This window comes from Corylus avellana, chromosome ca10 (assembly GCF_901000735.1).
Source record: "Corylus avellana chromosome ca10, CavTom2PMs-1.0".
Classification (NCBI taxonomy): domain Eukaryota; kingdom Viridiplantae; phylum Streptophyta; class Magnoliopsida; order Fagales; family Betulaceae; genus Corylus; species Corylus avellana.
In genome coordinates this window covers 284,574-306,075 of record NC_081550.1, presented here as the reverse complement: position 1 = coordinate 306,075, position 21,502 = coordinate 284,574, and the positions used below count along the sequence as shown (strand labels likewise).

The following is a 21,502-nucleotide window of genomic DNA, read 5'->3' as shown; positions in this document are numbered from 1 at the left end:
ACATAAAACAAAGGAGAAAGCATATAAATAAAAGAAATATTATACAAACTGAGACCTTGATTTATATAAAAACATATACAACGGATAGCATACAACACATGAACACAAATTCAACAAAACTATTTTTTTTTTTTTTTTTTTGAGCATACGCCCCATGTGTTAAATATAAAGGGCAGAATCAGAGGCATGTCTACAAATACAAATGTAGCTGACACTAAACTACCCAAGAGGACATAGATAAATAAGAAAACCAACCTTTAAAGCAGTGAAAAGACAAAATAAAAAAGCAAAAAGCAAAAATTCCTCCAACTGAAAGAATAACATAGTAACATAACCAGCAAGCCTCAGTGCATGGTCTGTGTGCATGAGAATTCACCCTAGAACACAAATTAAATCTCATTTACAACTCTGTATATTTAAAGATAATCGTGCAGTTACATTAGAGCAGTGAGGGCAAGAGACAAAGATCAAACCTCCTTTGTCCCAGGAAAATGATGATTTCCAGCATTACCAACACATTGTACTCGAGGAAACCAAAACTGGTAACCATTACGGATCCATATAGGAACGGCTATAGAAAGGCATGCAACCATAAGTGGAACAGTCAAAGACAATCCAAGAAGAACTGATGATTTGCTGCAAAACAAACACAGATATCAATGGCATGATAGGGTAAGCAGCTAATGCAACAGCCACATTAGAAATAAAAAGAAACTAAAATTATTTTAGTTAGGAAAAAAAAATTCTTTGGATGAATTTATAGTAAAAAAGAAAATAACAGAAAGAAACCGATAAAGAAAACTTTACTAAAAAACGCACAGCTATTCTCTTTGTTATATTTGTAAGATCTGAGCCTAAGACTTACCCAAACCCCTCAATAAACATATTCAATGTTTAGTTGTAAGTTCCTGGACATTTTAGATATCTCTCTTAAAATGAATCATTGTTTCTTAACCTCAATACCAAAAAGGTATTTACTCTAATCAGAATAAGTTGATCATTTACTAACAATGCTACTATATAGTACATTGGGAAGATTAGGCAAGATCTGGCACAACAAAGAGCTGTATAACGGCAGATATTAAAATCACAAATGGAAATTGATCAGAAACAGTTCTTATCCATTTATGGACAAGCTCAAATGTTGCCAGTTTCCACACCAGTTCTTTTACTATATTACATGGGCAAAATTCTTTCATCCGAGGAAGGCAGATCCTAGATCCTGCTCTTCTTGTCAATGAATGCCTTGATAGTAGAATAAAATCTAGGGAGCCGAGTGTACTCTGCAAATTGGACTTAGAAAAAGCTTATGATCATGTTAATTGGGATTTTCTGATATACATGCCAAGGAGGTGTGGTTTCAGGGGAAAGTGGTGCTCTTGGATAGCTCATTATATCTCCTCGGGGTGTTTCTCAGCTTTTGGCACTCCCACCCGTTTTTTGAGTAGCTCCCATTGCTTGAGATAAGGGGGCTCTCTGTCTCCTTTGTTGCTTGGCATTGTAATGAAGGCTTGAGTAGGATGATTTTTGCTGTAGTCAATGGGGGCTTGTTATCTGGCTTCTCTATGGGGACAGGGAATGATGGTGGGATTGATATCTCTCACCTTCTGTTTGCGGATGATACTTTGATTTTCAGTAGGGCTGACCTAAATCATCTACGTCATTTGTGGTGGTTGATCTTATGTTTTGATGAATAATAATAATTTTATTCGGACTTGAAGGTTTCTGTTTGCGGATGATACTTTGGTTTTCAGTAAGGCTGACCTAGATCATCTAGGCCATATGTGGTTGATCTTATGTTTTGATGAATAATAATAATTTTATTCGGACTTGAAGGTCAATTTGGCTAAGTCGGAATTGGTTCTTGTGGGTAATGTTGAATGGTTTGGCTGGTATTCTGGGCTATAGAGTTTCCTCTTTGCCTTGAAGTATCTTGGTCTTCCAATGGGGGCCTCCTATAAGGCCAAGTGTCACAGCAGTGACATGGCTGTCATGGTGGCAGCTTCGTGTGCATTACACCCTTGCTGACCACCTAGCCAAGGCATGGGGAGGCATGCATTGGGCTCAAGTTGGGTGGTGGGGTTGGCATGATCCAGCCCCTTTGCTGGGTTGATGGGTGGAGATGGTCCAGCCCCTTGCTTGCAGTTGGGATGGGGGCAGCCCAGCCCTTGATGAAGGCTTAGTGTTGCTTGATGGAAGGATCAGTGTGGGTGTGGCCCATGCACTGTCAAGGTGCATGGCCTTGCTGCTGAGGCCCATGGTCTGTTTGGGGGGGCATGGACTTCTTGGTGTGGCTGATGTGATAGCTGGGGGCACGGCCCAGCCCCTTGGCTGCCTTGTTGCTGGTTGCCTGCAGAGAGGGGGGGGCCACATGGTGGCACTGATCTGCCTAAGGGATGTAGATGGTTGCCTGCAGGTAGTGTCCACATGGTGCGGCAGTGCGTTGGAGAAAGGTTAACCATTCTAATGAACCTAAAGCATGGTTAACCATTCTACATGGCAATGCGTTGGAGAATGATTCTGTTATGTTATACATGGTTAACCATTCTAATGAACCTAAAGCAGTTGTATAACATAACAGAATCCTGTTCATAAATCAAGGATATATGCTCCAGAAAACAGTATCAGCACATTCAGAAAAACATGAAACAATGAAAATGATCTATTGAAACATAAGGGTCATACCTTAAGAAGGAAAGCAACAGTCCAACACAAGTGCTCAGTAGCCAAGCGATAAAGCCATACTGCAGAAACATGGTATAATTGAAACAGATAAAACACCCAATAATTCCATTAGAAATAGCTTATAAAAAGAGAAGCAGCGCTGAAGAAAACTACTGCACTAGGTTAAATGCATTTGCCTATTGTTATAGATGGATTTTAAGTACTAGAGTTGACGGTAATAATTACTTTTATGATGGTGGACTATTTGATACAGGAGTTCGCAACTGAAGTACCATATTTACGAACTTACTTAAGATTGGAAATGGAGTAAATGCCAGCCTCTTTTAAGAGGCTTTTAATCCATGTATAAAGCAGAGTTAAAGAGAAAAAACTAAGCATGCAAAACAGTTGTAGGCTCATGGCAGACTTTTTCCCTATTTATTACTTTATCCAGATAAGAATTTTCATGAAATTGACATGAGTATATACATATCCATTTCAACTTCAAATACTGCCACACTGCAGAAAAGTTAAATACGACTATCACAAAACCACAATTATATCTCCAAAAGCATCTAATAATCAAGTTGAAGATAAATTGGAGAGTAACAGTACTATTGACCACTGAGTTAATTCCAAATCCAGCTGATACATACAAATTCAATAACTTCCACGATAAATATTATCATATTCAATATGTGCGAGGTGGTACCTTGCGTGGTTTTGATGTCATGGCCATTTCTTCTGCTTGAAGTGAACGCAGAAATGCCATGATTGAACAGACAACCAGAGACAGCAGTAGCACTGCGATGCCGAATTCAAACTACAAACATAAAGATTCACTAGATACGTAAGAGTAGAAACAAGCTACAACAAACAATCTTGGAATAATATACATCCATTAGTTTCCCACTATTAATATGGAGCTATTTATGTAAGAGTAGAAAGAAGCTACAACAAACAATCTTGAAGTTATATAAATCCATTTAGTTCCCACAAGTAATCTGGAGCTATTTATAAACCAATCATGATGCCACCAAATAAAATGAACATTAGTCCAAGGAAAGAGAGCTCCTGCTACCTGTTGGTGAGTAGCATTAATGATTATGATCGTCTTCGGACGAAAAATTGCCACAATGACCGTTTCAAGGATGAAGACAGAACTAAAGAGAAGCCATGCTCGTTCTGGAGTACCAACTATGTGGTGCAGTACAAGTCTGGACAATTGGAGCCACTTATCAAGCCCATGAAGCCTCAGTTCTTCCGACAAAGAAATTTGATTGGGCATAACATTGTCAACACTGTTCGAGTCAATGATGGTGATATCAGTATTGTCACGATGATCTCTATCTGCATCCAAACTGCTTCTCTGTAGCAACGCCAGAATAGTCGGATCCAAGCTCTTCTCCTTCAACATCATGGCAAAATTAGGATCCAATCCTTTATCTTGCAATAAACTTGTTAGTTCTACGTCACCTTCTCTTGCCCTTCTTTTCAACATAGATGCAATCCTAGGGTCATTCAACCTTTCTTGGAATGCAAGAGCTAAATTCAAATCTAACGTTTGTTGATTTGCAGAAGCACTAGACTCGCAGCCTTGGCTTTCAAGACCACTACTGGAACAAACCACCAAAGAGCTGGTGTGATCAACATTTTTATCAGCAAATGATGTCCCTACTTCAGGCTCTTGAACAACTGAGCGACAAGAACTACTACGTAAGGCTAAACTTGGCCTTCCACTATCTATGCTCTTATCACTGTTTATTCCCTCTTGTGAACTAGCGGTTCGACAAAGGACAACATTGTTCCAGTTACCACCATCAACTGTGCATTGTGCCATACTTCTGCCACTTGCTTCAATTACATTACCAAGGTGACCTGCTTCAACACTACTACTGCGTTTCATACTTGAGCCACAACCTTCAGAGGAGCTAGATGAACTATTTTGTTCCTTTCTACGAAATCCCTCTCTTAGGCGAATCACTGTGCTCTGTAAGGCATCCCTCCTTGCAGCCAATGGGTTTGTAACTGATAAATGACGAGAAACAGCAGCCCCTAAAAGCACAGATGCCACGACTGCATAACTAACACAATGCCCCAAGTACCTGAAAAGAAGAAATATGATGGTGACAACAGTAACCAAAACCAGTGGCATCACAGTTGCAAGTTGCAATCAGAAAGTCTAGAACAAACCAGTAATATACTCCAAAGCAAATGAGAAAAACCCGAGATGTGCCAGCCACAAATAATGCTGCAACACGACTTTTAAGAAGCTTAAACCCATACAGGCATGCCCCAATATTCCAATCTACATGATAAGAAATGCAAAAGAATATATTAGCACCATAATAACATCTATATTATCAGCAAAGACATTAATGTAAATTGCCAATCTACATACTAACAGACAGATTAAAAACAGACCAAGAATGATAATTGCAGCTGATGTAATGGCTCCCAGCCAATTTGCCTCCTTTGCTGTCACACCATATAAGATTGAGTACACTAGAAGTACAATAAGTGAGCCAAGGTAGAGAAGCCCGAGATGTGAAGCCCTGCAAACACAAATCGTGAAAAGCAAGTTGTGAAACATAATTTTTCTGTATCAGATCGTTAGGCAAACGAAAGATAGAACAATTTAAATCACTACATTGAAAAACTATGCCAGCCTACTACTAAACAATAGTTGGTGCCATATTGAAGTCCTGTAAAAGCTGATTCAATATAAAACCTTAATTATAGAGCAAAAAAATTGAAGACTTGCCTACTAGATTCCCGAGGATACAATTCATTGGGGTCTGGAGGTTCTGGTAAACAAGCGACAGGACCAACTTCTATACAATCTGAAGAAGCAAATTTGTATGCCCTCCGCACATACTCATCCACATCTAGGCCATTTCCTGCATACATTGATAGAGTTAAAAGAAATTTAACTAAATGATCCCAGTATTAATGCATCATTAAGATCCATGCCTAGTGCCAACCCACAATTACACCTCTGAAATGATGGAAATGAAAAAACAAGCATCAGGATGATAAAATTGCAAGGCCTACCATTAAATACCATTCTGCAAATAAAAAGCATGTTGATCGCTATGGCAATTGCGGATACACCAAAAAAGAAACCAGAAGGTGAATATCGCTCAGATGCCCTGGAACCAGCTGTAACATACACAGCACAAAGTTCGTATGCACAAAGTAGGGCAACAGCCAGAAGAAGTAGAATAGCAACAGCCCCTGTCAAAGCAAAGAGGAGGAAAATTACGTAGATAAATAACATCAATTTTACATATGTCAGTGTGTGCACATACGGGCATGTCTTTATATATATATATGGATAGTTAAGACATACTATAATAAAAATAATTCCCTCCACCCCCTCTCACCCTTATTTACTGTACAGCATTCACAAAACAATTTTAACAACTGAAACAAGCAATAAAAACAACAAGAAAGAAACAAATCTATTCAACAAGATAAAATAAATTCTTCCATCAACTATTACTCACAGAAAACATTTTCAACAATTAACAAAAAATACCTTATGCCTAAGTCTTTTAACTACTCTTTCTTTTTGATAAGTAATTCAAATTCATTAAAGGCGCACAGGGGCGCAATTCTAGTACACATGAAGTATACAAAAACACCCTTAAAGTATAGGAAAACAAGAACAAAACCTTAGAAAAATTAGAAACGGGCAGAGTATTCCCCACTACTATCCATGTATAAAAGGATTGGAACATCATCATCTACAACTCTAACATCACAGTCTCACAATCTTCAAAGCTCATTGTGTTTCTGCTCTCTCCAAATACACCACATTAAACACAAAGGAGCCAACCTCCACATTTACAAAGTAGTACGGTGTCCCAATTGTCCTCTCCAACTCGCCAACAACTCTCTCACCCTTCAAGGCATAACTCATGCAACACCAAGCAACTGAAAAGGCGAACTCAATAATTCCATTGCAACCTCACAACGAAAGAGTTGATCAATAGACTCCCCATTTTTCTTACACATACAGCACTAATCCACCACAATAACATTCCCTTTCCGTAAATTTATCTTAAGTTAAGATTTTCCCTAAAGTTGCCGTCCACACAAAGAACACAACTCTCAAGGGAGCCTTAACTTTCCAAATACTCTTCTAAGGAAAAGGGGAACATGCCATAGTAGATAACACATGATAATAAGACTTACCTTCAAATGGTTTCCATTTAAAAGGAATGCAGCAAATTTATCCTCGCCTCCTTTCCTTACTCTTTTGAGAATATAACTCCTCAAAGAAAACTGAGACCCGTTCCACCTCCCAATCAGGCACAACAAATCATGTAAAGAAAATATTCCGATGAATGTATTCATTTTGGAACTACATATGATCCGCCACCCACCCATCCCTACAACAAGCAATAGTGAATAATTTCGAAAAGGAGAACATCAAAGACTACTCTCCACACCATACATCATACCAAAACCGCACCTTAGATCCATTTCCTACCTCATACCTCACAAATTTAGAAAAACCTTCCCACCCCCTCCTTCAACATTTCCACACTCTCACACCATAGGGCCCCCAACCTCCTTAGAACACAAACCTCCCCTCAAACTATCATATTTATTGTCCACCACCAATCTCCATAGAGCCTCCCTCTCTGTATTCAGCAACGAAGCCACTCTACACCCAAAATGCTAGCCAAACCTTCCACATCAACCACATTTGTCGGCGGGAACAATTTCTGACTCAAGACAAGTTTATCTTCAACCCCAACAACCGCTTCAAAACATAAGAACATACATCACAGGCTATGAAATTGTTAACAACTAGGCTCACAAAAGATCAAAGTATCATCTACAAACAACAAATGTGACAATATCATCTCCTCACTATTCCTTGATCCCACCAAAAATCCAATTAAGAGACATTGTCTACCGTAGCAGACATCATCCTACTTAATTCCTCTGTAATAACCACAAACAATAAATAAGACAATGGATCCCCCTGTTTTAATCCACGCAAACTACTAAAGAAATCAGATAGAGACCCATTAATGAGAATGGAGAACTGCACCGTAGATATGTAGTGATCTATCTAAAACTCGCCATCTCTCCAAAGCCACATCTGTTCAACAAGTATAACAGAAACTCCCAGTTGACATGGTCATATGCCTTCTCCAAATCCAATTTACACAATACTCCCAGTTCCCTAGATCGAATCCAACTATCCAAACATTCATTTGCCAGCAAGACAAAATCTAGAATTTGTCTACCTCTCTGATAAACGCATTCAAAGAACTTGAGACAATCTTTCCCAATGCTAATTTCACCCTATTTGCCAATGCTTTAGAAGTAAATAAGTAATTAACTATTCTTTCATTTATGTTTTCCAAATAGATTGCTTCACCCACAATATCCCCAAATTAATATCCCTATCATCCATTTCCTTTTGCCTTTCCAAACCTGCCTTTCTCATTCTTTACCCTCTCCATATTCATCTCTTTTCTCTACCCTCTCATTGGGACTTCAAACTACAATCTTTGCCTCAAGAAATAATAAAATTATAAACCATTAGCTCTTATTAGAATGTTTCTTTTTTAAATACTTTAGGCCAGATTGTTCATGTTCTCTTACCCACTGCAAATCTATAAAAATTCTAAATGCCATCTGAATTGGGCTTATTCCATACCACAAATTATTTGAACCTAAGGATCCAAGTCGAATCATATTCAAAAAGATTCTAGAAAGAGCCTTTCACAATGACTTTGTTCACATAATCTCGTATTTTACTAATCATTGTGTTTGTAATTGTTAAGAGACCATAATTTGACCAAACTAGAGTCAAGAAACAGGAATACAAACTACCAAAGTTCAACAGTTTAGTTTTCACTACTAAGCTAGATTCTACAGCCTATATTCATCTTCTTAACCAAAGATAAGAAGGAAATTAGATTAATGGATTGGAGTAGCTTTCCCAGAAGGAAAGCACAAATTAATTTTTTCAACAATAGAAAGGTCAACAGAATACATACTTGAGCTTTGCCATTGTGATCTCCACCAAAGCATGATCGAATAGAATGCCAACAAAAGAGCAGTACCAGCCATTATTACAGCCAACCCAATTATATCTCGACCCAATATTACAATCAACCAGCATCCCCATGCAATAAGCACCACAACTGGAGAAATAACAACCATCCATGCAGACAGATTCAAGAAACCACAAAGCAAACGGAGATGCATCCCCTGCAAGATATCTGGCCATTTTCTCGCAAAAATCCAACTGGAAAGAGAAACCAGAAGGAAACAAAAATATATTGAAAAAAAATAAAGTCAGAATACTCTATTTCTAGTTAATTACAGAACAAGCAAGCAATGATTGAAAACAGGCCATAAACTATACTCTAAGCAACATGAAACATGTATGAAGTGCAGTAATGTCATAGAGAAAATTTACAAACCATCAAAACAAATAAAGAAATTATTGACTCCACTAAACAAGCTCAACATAAAATATGACAACTAATTGTACAAAAGAATTTGCAGAGAGCTTCCTCAACATTCTAGAGAATTTTCACATCTATACGAACATATTGGAACAAAGACTAACAGGATGCAGCAACAAATGGCCAACTGATCATCTTTCAAAGAGTATTTTACTTTCTAAATTTTTAGACAGTCTTTAACACATATATGATAATACAACTCTTTCACTATGGACAAGTTTTCGGATTTTATCTTTGAGCAAAGATTTATGGATATCCCTCTCCAAGATGGGAATTCCACATGGTCTAATAATCAGGATTTGCCTTTGCGGTCTAGAATCAACAGATTTCTCATCTCTCCTAAATGGGAGGATCATTTCCCGAACGTTGTGCAGAGTAAATTTCAACTTTCAGAGGCGTAGAAGTAGTTTTATATTTGAAAACACGAGGCTGAAAACAGATGGTTTCGTGGAGAAGGTGAGGCACTGGTGGTCTTCCTATTATTTTCACGGCTGCCCTAGCTTAGTTTTGGCCCAAAAACTAAAAGCTCTGAAAGCTGACTTAAAAACGTGGAATGACACAAAGTTTGGTAATGCAGAATAGAAAAAAAGGGCTCTTCTTGATGATTTAAAAGGGCTAGATTGAATTGAAGATCAGAGACGGCTTTCTAATGAGAAGAAAGTGAGGAGGAGGCTATTCCAATTTTTCTCTCAGCTCTATACTGTGGCCAGATTTGGATGGTCTTCCTTTCCACTCTATTAGTGAGGAGGAGGCTATTTCAGTGGAGCGTGCTTTTGAGGAAAGGGAGGTCTTTGAAGTGGTAATAGAGTTGAATGGGGATAAGGCGCTGCATCCAAATGAGAGTAAGGGCTGCTGAGATTAAAGGCTTTCACCCTATCAGCTTGGTTAGTGGTCTTTATAAGATTATTGTGAAGGTTTTGGCTAATAGACTGCAATATGTTCTGGAGCACATCATCTCAAGGACTCAAAATGATTTTATCAAAGGTTGTCAGATTCTAGATTTTTTTCTTATTGCTAATGAATGCATAGATAGTCATCTCATATTGAGCGAGACAGGAGTGTTATGTAAATGGGACTTAGAAGAGGCTTATGAACATGTCAGCGGGGATTCTTTGCTCTGCATGTTAAGAAGATGTGGTTATGGAGAGAAATGGCAAAGTTGGATTGAGCATTGCATTTCCACTGTTCGGTTCTCTATTCTGATTAATGATACTCCTAGTGGTTTTTTTTTTCAGTAGCTCTCAGGGCCTAAGACAAGGAGATCCTCTTTCCCCCAGTTACTTAACCCGTGCCGTATTTTTTTTTCTTTTATCCTCTGTTCTGCTAAATTTCCTTGAAAAATTTTCTCAGCATTCCAAGTTGTTTCCCCGCTAAGAAAAAAGAATGATGTGTTAAGGAAAAGAGTTACTATCCCAAGAGAGGAAAACTAAAATGAAAAAAACTTCGAAGCACCCACCATTTTCAAGTTCTTTAGAATCGTTAAAGGCAACCATTTTCTTAAGCATAGATAACCAGCTTTTCAGATTTCAACGTTCCTCGAGAAAGGCTTCAGAAAACAGTTTCTTAAAATGCACTTCTAAATGTGTTCTTGATACCATATTCTGTTTCCAGCACTTTCAAAAATCAAAAGTAAATTCCAGACCACTAACCAAATGCAGCATTAGTATTCCAGTATTTATGCATTTAAAGCTCATAAAGCCAAAGGCCACCAAATTATATTTCAAACCAATAAAATAATGCAACCTTCCACTATAAAATGATACCATTAAACTAATTATACCATATAGACAAAGACAACAAACTAACTATTTTCTCAATTCACGCTCCCCATATATATAAATCCTTCACTCCATTTACCAACATTTCTTAGCAGCTTTTCCTCCAGGTGTTTGTCAAAATATAAGCAGTTCCAAATTTTACATTCACAAATTTCCCTATGAACTGCAATTTTCCACCCATTACCCATGTCTTTGCTATTAAATTTACTGGTCAATGACTACTGAAACAGGAATAGGTGTCCCATAAGCAAGCAAGCAAGTGAATCACAACTTAGGGATCATCAAATTCATCAATCAAAAACAGTTTTAAGAAAGCCACTTATATTCTCATATATTAAATAAATATAAATATAAATATTACAAACTCACCACGTAGGGATCTCTTTGATAGTTAAAAGGCCAAAATTTATTTTGAAAACACGTGGAATTGTTTTTCTTTTTTTAGCGAATACTTCAGAGAAACAAAATTCTACTCTGCCAATTCTAAACATTTCAAGAACAAACAAAAAAAAGAGGCAGATTGTGAACCAAGTTGTGGCTTTTTAGTGTTTCATTAATTAAGCATTTAAGCTCCATTTTAAAAGTAAATCCAGCTATTTACACCTACCTAAATTTACTTAATAATAAAAAAACCATCTACAACATGGTATAATAATGCAACCTTAAATTATAATCCAATACCATATTATGAATTTAAGGAAACAAACGCAAAAGGTTCCAAATTGGTAAAAGTGTTACCTATAAATCCTCCAGGGCCTCCAATTCACAGCCCAGAGTATAGAAAACGAAGCCGAACCCAAAACCGCGAAAAGGGTCCCCGAAATTACACACGCCAAGAGAACCCCATGCTCGTCCCCTTCCATGGTTTCCCTCTATTAGCTACACCCACATGCACCAAATCAAAACCCAGCAAAACAAAACTAAAAATTCTAAAAAATACCAAAATAAATATCAAAATTGAAGCCGTTATAGAGCACACAGTAATGTGGGTGGGCTTTACCTAGCCAGAAACGGCAATGACGTGGTGGTGAACCGAGGGCAAATGGGTCATTTTGGAAGTGGGTTTTGAGGCTGAAACTAGGGTTTGGAGCAGAAATTTCAGGTGCCCATGGAGTACTTTAAAGTGAGAGTTAGCTGAAGAGTGACAAAGCTAGGGTTTTTGAGCAAACCCAAATGAAAAACAACAAGAAGTTGGAATTTTCTTCTCTGGGTTCTCTTCAGATTAAAACCCTACTGTTCCCTGTGTGTGTGAACTGTGAAGTGAAAAAGAGGGATTTTTAGCGAGAGAGTGTGTGTAGAGAGAGAAAGACAAGACATAAGAAAATTGGAAAAAGATATGAGAGTGGCTATAAAATACTAACAGCTAATCTTTGTGCTTGTGGGGGAAGTTACACCCACTCGAATTTGGCGCGTTTCTGTCACGTACCAATTGAAAACAAGATGGGATTGTTGGAAGGTGCTGAGAGTCCTACTTGGTGGGAAATGATTGGAGGGTGATGCCAACAGGTTTGGAGTGGAGGTGGGGAATAGAGAATGCCATGTGTTCATGTGTGTGTATTTTTATGGAACAATTTTCAGACAAAGAATAAATAATTTCTGGGCAAATTACCACAAAGTGGCCTTCATTAATACTTTTTAATATTTTAAGGGGTCAATTTGTAGATTTGGGGAGTAATTTCTTAAATTAGTAGGTGAAGAATTTTTGCAAGTCTTCAAACATTAGTTCTTTAATTAGGTATAGAATTTTTGAATGGTTGGTTTCTTTGTTTTCTTCTGTTTATAAATTGACTTGCAACCGACTCTTGGTCATTTGCAATTTTGTAGCATAACTGAGAGGGTGATCTCCTTTGCCAGAACAGCTAATGATTAGGATCGAGATCGGTTACAATTTCTTGACCGGCCAAAGAGAGAGAGCTTCAATGAAGTCAACTTGCCCCAAAAGTGGGTATTGTATCTCGAGGTAACTGTACACTTATTCCGACAATTAAATTTCATCGAAACCTTCTCTTATTTTTCATTTTTATAGATGCTTTAAGTAATCTCATAACTTAATAAAAGAGTAAACTCAAGATGCCTGCCATAACATATTAGATTTATGTTCTACTCAATGACCCTGGATCTAGTTGGCTTGTATTGTAGTACTTAAGATGTCGTCCTTAATGAGGATTTTTTGCGATTATCCATTTAAAAAATAAATGAAATTATTAGAACCCAAATCTCACACTCTCTCTCTCTCTCTCATTTCCTACTCGAATTTCTTTTTTTAAAAAATACCAAGGGTACTAAGGAATGGAGGAACCATGAGTGCTTCTTCTCAATCCCATATATGAATGCCTATTTTAAACCTTATTTGAAGGTTTATATTTTTTAGGACCAAAATAGGAAGCACTTGTATGGAGGAAAGACGAAGAGCAGGAGAGACAAAGGTAGCAACTGCTTGGTAAAGTTGTTAACACTTGCATGGTTTGTTAAGGAATAGTGAGACACAACAATAAATGAGTCCAAACCCGGGAGTGGCATGGTATTCATGGAAGACCCGATACACATTAAATACATTATGATTTGAGCGGTAAATTGCATTAAACACACATTCCAGCTCCACCATCAGATTACTAGCACCAACAAATAATTGCAGCACTACTCCACAAGTTGGTACAAACACAAATCTACTCTTCATAAAGGCATGATCAATGTTCTTGCATGAGTTTAAGGATCCAATGTTTTTTTACACTGAAGTGGAATATGTTGTTTGAGGTACTGGAATACCTAGAATGTAGCAAGGCCTAGTAGGTCCTGCCCAAAGATCGAGAGCTCACAAGGCACAGCACACACGGGACCCCCCCTCCCTTTGCTTGTGCCCGGAACGGAAATGAATTATACAAGAAATCCGAATCCATCCCGTTAATGACCTGCCATGATATGCAGAAAAGGAAAGAAAACCAAAGTCCTAAAGGACATGCCTTTTAGAACTCGCTCAGTGAAGGAAGGTGGCTGACAAATTACGAAACAAAAGAAAATCGCAACATTCAAAAGCGTAATGTTTCGTACTATACCCTCATCCTATTCCAATGTTATTAGGCATAAAAGTATAGTATGTAACATTACTCAATTCAAAAAAGTATATACGAGAATTTCATCAACAAGAATGTTTATAATTTGTTAGAGTATGAAACAACCACTATATTAATTTCAATACAAACAACAAAGTTAATCCAAATGAATTAATTAGAGCAAAGAATCATTAACATGGAATCTCAAACATTTCACTACGAAACAAGGTTCTTAATGGGTGCAAGAAACTTCAATTCTTGTTCTTAAAAAAGTTTTGGATTATGTTTCATAAACACTAAAGCTATAATTGTAGGTAAAAGAAAAAAAAAAGACTAAAGCTACAAAATAAAAGTAGGTTTCCAAGTATAGTAGCATATCCAATTTGTTTTCATGATATTATAATTGGTAGCCATAATTGTCCCTCCTTCATAAAACCATCAACCCTTTGAGACAAAGTAGTAGTGTAGTACACCTTCTTCTTATAGAAGGCAAGGGCAGTGATGTCATGAAGGGGCCAGGTTTGTATTTTGCTTGTGAAGCAATGAAGGGTTGTTTTCTACAGAGAGGGTCTATGAGTCAAAGGCTACATTTATAGCCCAAATGATATAATCACTTTTGGGTTTAAATTAATAGGTGCTTCTTCTATCATCACAACAAACCACAAGGACAGTCAGAACTCAGAAGGGCCATTTGGACCCAAAACTATTTTATCATAACAAAATGCAAACTTATATGGGCTTTGAGAAGTCATTTGTTCCAAAGCTGGTCCTAGAGAATTGAATACGTCTTCATGAGTGTAATAATAGGGGAGATAAAGCTTCAAAAGTGTTAAAAAATCATTTATTATTTTAAAGTTTAAGTTATTAATTGAAATGATTGCTTTAATTAATATTCTTACGGCATGTGCTTCTCAAATGAAAAGAAAGTTAAGATAGGGTAATTAATTTTTGACACAACTAATAAATTTAATATGAACTTAATACGAAATTAGTGATTGTGATTGATTTATGTAGTCTTATATTCATGTCTCAACGTGACTCGAATCTGACACGCAATATTTATGGTTGACAATTTTTTATATGACTTACGAACTCAACACAAGCATGAGCAGTGTCATTTGCCATAGTTCTTTACTGAAGTGATCATTTTTATCATACACAAACAACTAATAATCTTCCTCTAAAGGTAAGTGGTGAAGAAACTTGTACAATTTTACTCAAGTTCTCAGTTAAATCTCTTTGCAAGTGAAACTTTTATTTAAGAGAAAAGATGCCGAACGATGACCCATTCCACTAAAATAATGCTCCTGCAACAACAGGTATTGCTGGAAACAACCAAGTTTCACAGTGCAACCAACAACTATGGTGGATCACAACCGTACGCTAGTTTCTCCTAGCACAAGCATCATCACCGCTTGAAATTAGGTGGCATGTCTTCCCCAACATAATTAGGTAGTTGGATGAAAATGACACAAAAAAAAAAAAAAACGTTAAAATCATCCTAGCATTGAACTTTTAAGACCCTTTTGGTCAAAGAACCTATCATGCATGTCATGGAAGTTTATAATAGAAGAAATGAAAAGGAACGAAATACTTGATCATAATAATTGTTTCTTGTTATATTTTTACGCAATTAATAAGTGAATTGAGAATTACAAATAAATAAATAAACAAAAAGGAATTGAGAGGTTCCACTCAAAAAGTATCCACATCCACCCCCTCCTTTCTCTCAACAAATGGTGCAGGAATCTAAGCATAGAGTGGAAAAGGTTAAAAGATTGTTTATTACTAAATGTGGTAGCAAGGGATCTGGGGGTCTTTACAAAAGAAGATAGCACCAGAGATGAAAGTACTGACATCCACTCACATGCAACACTTTTTCATGCGGTTCATATTCTTCAAGCCGCCCCATCCATCAAAAAGCATATTTGAAATTGCTTCAAGAATTAGCCGTTCCACACAAAAAGAATTAGAATATCCCAATTTGCTCAACATCAAGACCAGAAACTCATTCATTCATTAACAAACCACTCCCAAGAGAGGAGTAAACAAACAAATAGAATACAGAAGATTATAAAAGGCCTGTTTCTTTTAGGCTTTTGAGAAACTTTGGCCACCTCCCCACCACTTACATGGAGAATCTTTTTAATAAAAACAAAAGAGTCAAAACTTCCCACTACAGAAAGGTTACTTCACTTGTCCCTAGCCCCACCTAACAGTAAGAAAAGGTATACAAAAGAGAGAAAGGGCATTACACTAGATCGAATGATACATTAAGAAGATAAAGAGGGTAAATGCTGTTTTGCTTCATGCGCAATTTGGATTTCTACCGGGGCCTCCGTAGTAAAAGTAATGGCCCCAATCCCCATTGCTTCCAGTTTGTACATCATAGCAGTTAGATTGCTCAGTGAAGGTGCCAATCCCTTTAGGAGCCTTGAGATTGTTGGAGTCATCAACAACTTGGACATTCCTGAAATAACTTGACTTGCCAAAACCCTCCTCAGGGAAATGACCACTGCCCATTTGAGTTGAGGTGTGCTTACCATCAGCCTCTGAGTTTACCACTTCTCCACCCCACTCAATCATGGAAGCACTTTCAGCCAAGTATGAGAAGAGGAATGAAGGCCAATATCCCAATACAAAGTCATTGCCAAACTGCATCCACCAATGCCCCTCTTTTGGATCCTGCAAAAGTTCCCAAACACATTTAATGGATAAAAGTAATCAATTTTAAGATTACCAACGAGGACAAAAAAGAAATGTGGATCAGAGAACCCACCCTACCTAAACTAAGGCAATGAAAAGCTAGAATAGAATTACAGTGTTCTACCAATGTTTTTTGACGTGCAGTGACAGGTAAGTGTAACTTTTCAAAGTCTGCTTAAGCAACAGTAAAAGGTACCGTAACTTCATCAATTACAATGAGTGTTCAAAACAAAATGGCAAAAGATTCTTAGCATCAGAACTACAATGATGTCTCTGACTCCCGACCCTCTTATGTAGGTACTTATTTGGCTGTCCTGTTTGCCAAGGATCAATTTGAAAAGAATCCATATGAAAAGGACAATCTCCATTGATGCTCACATGCACCCATCCTTGGCAGTATCAGCACCATTTGCCTTTACGCCCTCTCTAAATCATATAATTTTGAAGAAGGGCCCCAGTATTCATATAATTATGAAGGGGGGCCCCAGTATTTTATCTTACTTTATCTAGGGCTCTTAGTAAGGATGCTTTGGCTTTTACCTTCCAGACAAGTATACTGATATCGTATTGGGAATTACGATAGGCAGAAACAGGAGAGATGCTTGCACCCATGGCTATCTCACTGTTGACTTGAATAAAGCCTGAGCAGAGGAGGTTGTAGCAACCCGTGGCTTGGTATGCATCACTCTGAAAATACATTGACAGAGAGGAAGGAAGCGTGTGATGAAAACCCATTAAAATACCAATCAAAATCACTAAAGAAATACTGAAGGAGGAGTTGAAATGTGGAAGCTTACAGTCCAGTAGGTGAAAAGCCTAGTGTTGTTGTCACCATATAGATCTGGGCTAACCTGTTTCATGCACATACAAGTAATAATTAGCAATTGTGTCAGATCAATTATTTTTGGTCAATCCAGGTCAATAACAATAGTACCTGCCAACCAGCTTCAATGCTGTTGAGATCTTCACCAAAAGAACCTCCTAATATCCAAAGCTGAGACAAGCTGAACTCATTAGGCTGTTGTATTTTGGGTTCCCATACATTTATGGTTGCTTTCGCTCCATAGTATTTATCTCCTTCAACATAAGCTATTGCATGCTAATCAACCCCAAAAGCAAAAACAAACAGAAGAAACAAACAAATTAGAGCAAATAAAGAAGAAATGAGTAAGAAAAGCCACTTTACAACTTTAAAAATCATGATTATAATTACCTGATGGCCACTCTGATTGATGAGATCGGGATCTGCAGACCTGGGCTGAGGGATGCTTCTGTGCTTCTTCCTTCCATATCTTTTTGCTGAGCTTGCTCTCAGAACATCATCCTTCTTTGTTCTCCTTATGGGTATTGTGCCTTCAGGACACCTACCATTTTGGTGCCACAGCTGGGTGATTGGGCTTGATCTCTCTATGGGTTTTGCAGACGCCTTGTTCTCGTCAAAGAGCCCTTCTGGGTGGTAATTAGGCCTCATCTGATAAAGCAACCAGACCAATAAGTTTAGAAGCAATTTAGACAATAAGAGAACTACGACAATATAGAGATACAATGGTGAGTTATATGGACCTGAATTTTGTGGTCTTTAAGGAAAGGGTGATCAAAAGCTGGCTGTTGAGAAATATCAACACAATCGATCGTGTCCCCATCTGAGCTCTGCTCAACCATTAAAAATCATCAAGGTAACATGAGACATCTTGCACTGTAATTCAAACATTTCCAATATCATACCCATATAAAAGAAAAAAGAAACATTTCTAATACACATAATTTTCCCACAATACGAAATTACTATGATAAAACTGGACGTTTTCAAAATAAGCAAAAGAATAGGAAATAAAAAGAAGAAATCGGAAAAATAACTTTGTCTCAATCACCCAGTAGCATCTATGTTCTTTTTAGTAACAGGTTGTAGATACAATGTGTAAAAGCACTATAAAAAAAAAACACATCTTGAATATTTCTCCTTTATTTATTTGGGTGATTTTCTCTATTGCGCCAAGTTCGAAAACTACATGAATGGGAAATCATTGCAGAGAGAGAGAGAATGGGAAGGGAAATGATCATAAAATTATATTGTTGCTTAAAAAAACCAAATTTTCACGAAAATGGTAAAAGTTTTTGGTGGAAATCATATAACAATTAGTGAAACTACCGGAATACCCATTTCCATTTACGCACCATGTGTTCTCCTGAAGACACAAGAAAATAAAAATTTTCCACACAAGACATGCACAAAAAGAAAACAAACCCATTTAACCAAAACCAACAGGAACACAACTTTCAACCAGAAAGGGATATTTTTTACTTCACTTTCCTTCATTTTCTCAGGAACCAAACGGAGGACAAAGAACAAAAAAATACGGGAAAAGTTCCGAGAAAGAGAGAGAGAGTAAAGTAAAAAAGAGAAGGTGGACCTTAATGCTTTTCGAGGCGGGCTTGTTCAAGCGCTTCAAGTGCTTCTGGACCTCAAGCCTCTGCCGGGAGACACTCATCCTAGCGGCGCAAGACAGCGAGATCAGTCCCCATAAGCAGAAAAGCACAGCTAATACTCTCCTTGTCCTCCCTCTACTGCTAAACTGCGCACCAGCCATCTCCTGGAACCACAACTACTAGCTCTCTCTCTCTCTCTCTCTCTTTCACTACACAACTATCCCAATGCAGGTTTAGAGCTGAAGCAGCCTATACACCATGAACCTTAAAGCCAACAAGCTCCTGCTTATCCTACGCACCCCCACCACACCTCAAAGACACAAACTTTGGCAGTGGGACGCTCCGTGTTCCCACAAAAATCCAATAAAAATCCAGTGCCCAGTGCCCACCTCACTCTCTAAAAATTCAATTGCTTTCTCTCTCTCTCTCTCTCTAGTCTCTATAAAATGTCATTTTCTCTCGAACTTAACTTTCCCATTAAAAATTCTGCCCCATTTTCCCAATTTCTCACCCGCTACTTTCTCTCTCTTTCTTGTCATTTTCCCCCTACTTTTTCTCTCATCAAGAATGCCCACCTCTCTCTCTCTCTCTTTCCCTGAAGCTTTTTTCTTTTTTATTCTTGTTTTGCACGAGGGGTAAAAAGGGAATATAAAAAGAGTTGTGGGAAAGTGGAAAGTGGTGTGCCGTGTACATGGATGGTGGGGAAACGGGTTTAGCAATGGCCCTACATGGACGTGTCTTGGGTTTCCCATCTTGTCCTTCCCATTTCAAATTGGACTGTTGTTGTGCATGAATTTACTTTTACTTTTTTACTTTTTTAATTCAAATTTACCTTACTTTTTAAGTCATTATTACTGATCATATTCTTTAATTAAGGTCTTCTAATCATAGTAAATAAATAATTTAAAAAGGCCTCCAATTTAATAAAGTTCCAATTAATGAATCTTAATAAAATAATTTCCATAATAAAAATAAAATTAAATACATATTTGCCTTTAATATATACACTTTAATTAAGGCACCTACTTAATTTTTTTAAAAAAAATGCCTTAATATCATTTGATTCTCCAACATTCCAAAATAAATAAAGCTTAAAAAATCGATAACAATAAATATAGAAATCAAATCATAATCAAATATTCAACCCTAAAATCAAATGGGAAAAACAAATAAATAAATGCTAGAAGATGGAAAGTTTGAAAAAATATTATATTCAATTACAAACTCCTCTATTTATAAATTTCCATTTTTCTCTTTTTATGTCTTATAAGTTATTACAATCCTTCCATAGTTGATCAGCAATAAAAAAAAAAATGTTAGTTATCAAAAACTCAATCAATCACTTTCATTGTTATTTTTTATTTGATTTTTGAAAATAATTTCACAATTAAGAACAAAGAAAACATTTTTGGTTTTTTATTTACTTTTAAGAAATTAAAATCACAAGACAATGATAATTTGCAAAAACAAATGTCTTAATCTAGAAAGTTTCCTAAAACATGATATCTATTATGATATTGATGGTTTAGATTTATTTTCATAATTAAAAATTTTAAAATAAATTTTACAAACAGAAAAAAGTGCTCCAACTAACATATTAAATTGTATAAAAAGACTTAATTCTTTTCTAAGTGTATTGTGCATGTATCACTTATAGAATTTTATTAACAATATTGTTACAGTTGTTTCTACAGAAATAAGTTTTTCAAAATTAAAATTGATAAAATCATACTTAAGATCAACAATATTGTCACAAGAGAGATTAAATGAATTATCCATATTATCAATTGAAAAGATGACAAAAAGCGAGAAGAATTATTTTTAAATAAAAATATAATAAAAATATTAAAATAAATATAATTTAATTAATATTTAAATGTTAAAAAATAAAAAATAAAGCCCCACTTAAAAGTTTCGCTTAAAGTCCCAAAATATATTGGGCCGGTCCTGACTTGAGCTAAGATATTAAATTATTTAATATATATATATATATATATGATCCGAACAAAGTTTAAATCCAGATTTTAAAACAACTTCTAAATATTTATTTATAGTATAAATATATTATTATGGAATATAAAAAATATATAGATATTATCATAATGGATAGTTTCAACTTTTAAAGTAATGTACTTTAATTTAATATTTGTTGTCCTTAAAATCCCATGTAACTATTCCTGTAGTTTTACACAGGAATTAACTTTCATTACCGTTCAGTTCATGCAATTTATCTTTGAAATTTGAAGATAATAATTTGTTGTTAAAACCTTTGATGCAAAGGTGTTTCATGATTCACCATCGTTGTTCGTTGATGGAGGAATTGGAGGTGGTTCATCAATCATCATTCAATATTTGATCAAATTTAAATTTCCCCCCC

At 36.6% G+C, this 21,502-nt stretch overlaps 2 protein-coding genes across 3 annotated transcripts in view; both read right to left on the bottom strand.

The window, feature by feature from the left end:
* LOC132164798 (calpain-type cysteine protease DEK1) overlaps positions 1-12,244 on the bottom strand; it is a 26,096-nt gene extending 13,852 nt beyond the window's left edge. The window contains exons 1-11 of the mRNA XM_059575362.1: positions 11,943-12,244; positions 11,681-11,821; positions 8,691-8,941; positions 5,719-5,901; positions 5,429-5,564; positions 5,089-5,219; positions 4,858-4,972; positions 3,746-4,769; positions 3,377-3,487; positions 2,686-2,744; positions 474-636 (exon numbers count right to left, since the gene is read on the bottom strand). Coding sequence (XP_059431345.1) covers positions 474-636; positions 2,686-2,744; positions 3,377-3,487; positions 3,746-4,769; positions 4,858-4,972; positions 5,089-5,219; positions 5,429-5,564; positions 5,719-5,901; positions 8,691-8,941; positions 11,681-11,805 — 2,298 coding nt within the window. The 5' untranslated portion in view covers positions 11,806-11,821; positions 11,943-12,244. The remainder of the gene's footprint in view (positions 1-473; positions 637-2,685; positions 2,745-3,376; positions 3,488-3,745; positions 4,770-4,857; positions 4,973-5,088; positions 5,220-5,428; positions 5,565-5,718; positions 5,902-8,690; positions 8,942-11,680; positions 11,822-11,942) is intronic.
* Positions 12,245-15,989: 3,745 nt separating this feature from the next.
* Positions 15,990-19,690, bottom strand: LOC132164083 (protein neprosin). Of its 2 annotated transcripts, none has more exons than XM_059574500.1 (7): positions 19,110-19,690; positions 18,262-18,348; positions 17,912-18,169; positions 17,633-17,797; positions 17,496-17,549; positions 17,239-17,385; positions 15,990-16,677 (listed from the first exon to the last, which is right to left on the bottom strand). In XM_059574500.1, the coding sequence occupies exons 1-7, from the start codon at positions 19,284-19,286 to the stop codon at positions 16,300-16,302; spliced, it is 1,266 nt and encodes a 421-aa protein (XP_059430483.1). In that variant the 5' UTR covers positions 19,287-19,690; the 3' UTR covers positions 15,990-16,299. The 2 variants fall into 2 exon arrangements, with proteins under 2 accessions (XP_059430483.1, XP_059430484.1); XM_059574501.1 differs by having other exon boundaries at positions 18,262-18,394; positions 19,110-19,200.
* Positions 19,691-21,502: the final 1,812 nt, after the last annotated feature.

Excerpts from the sequence above, each read along its gene's own strand:
- LOC132164083 (XM_059574500.1), bottom strand. The coding sequence starts at position 19,286 with ATGGCTGGTGCGCAGTTTAGCAGTAGAGGGAGGACAAGGAGAGTATTA. Across the intron at positions 18,349-19,109 it reads CCGCCTCGAAAAGCATTAAG|AGCTCAGATGGGGACACGAT; the intron begins GTCCACCTTCTC and ends ATGGTTGAGCAG. Across the intron at positions 17,386-17,495 it reads GGCTTTTCACCTACTGGACT|AGTGATGCATACCAAGCCAC; the intron begins GTAAGCTTCCAC and ends ATGTATTTTCAG.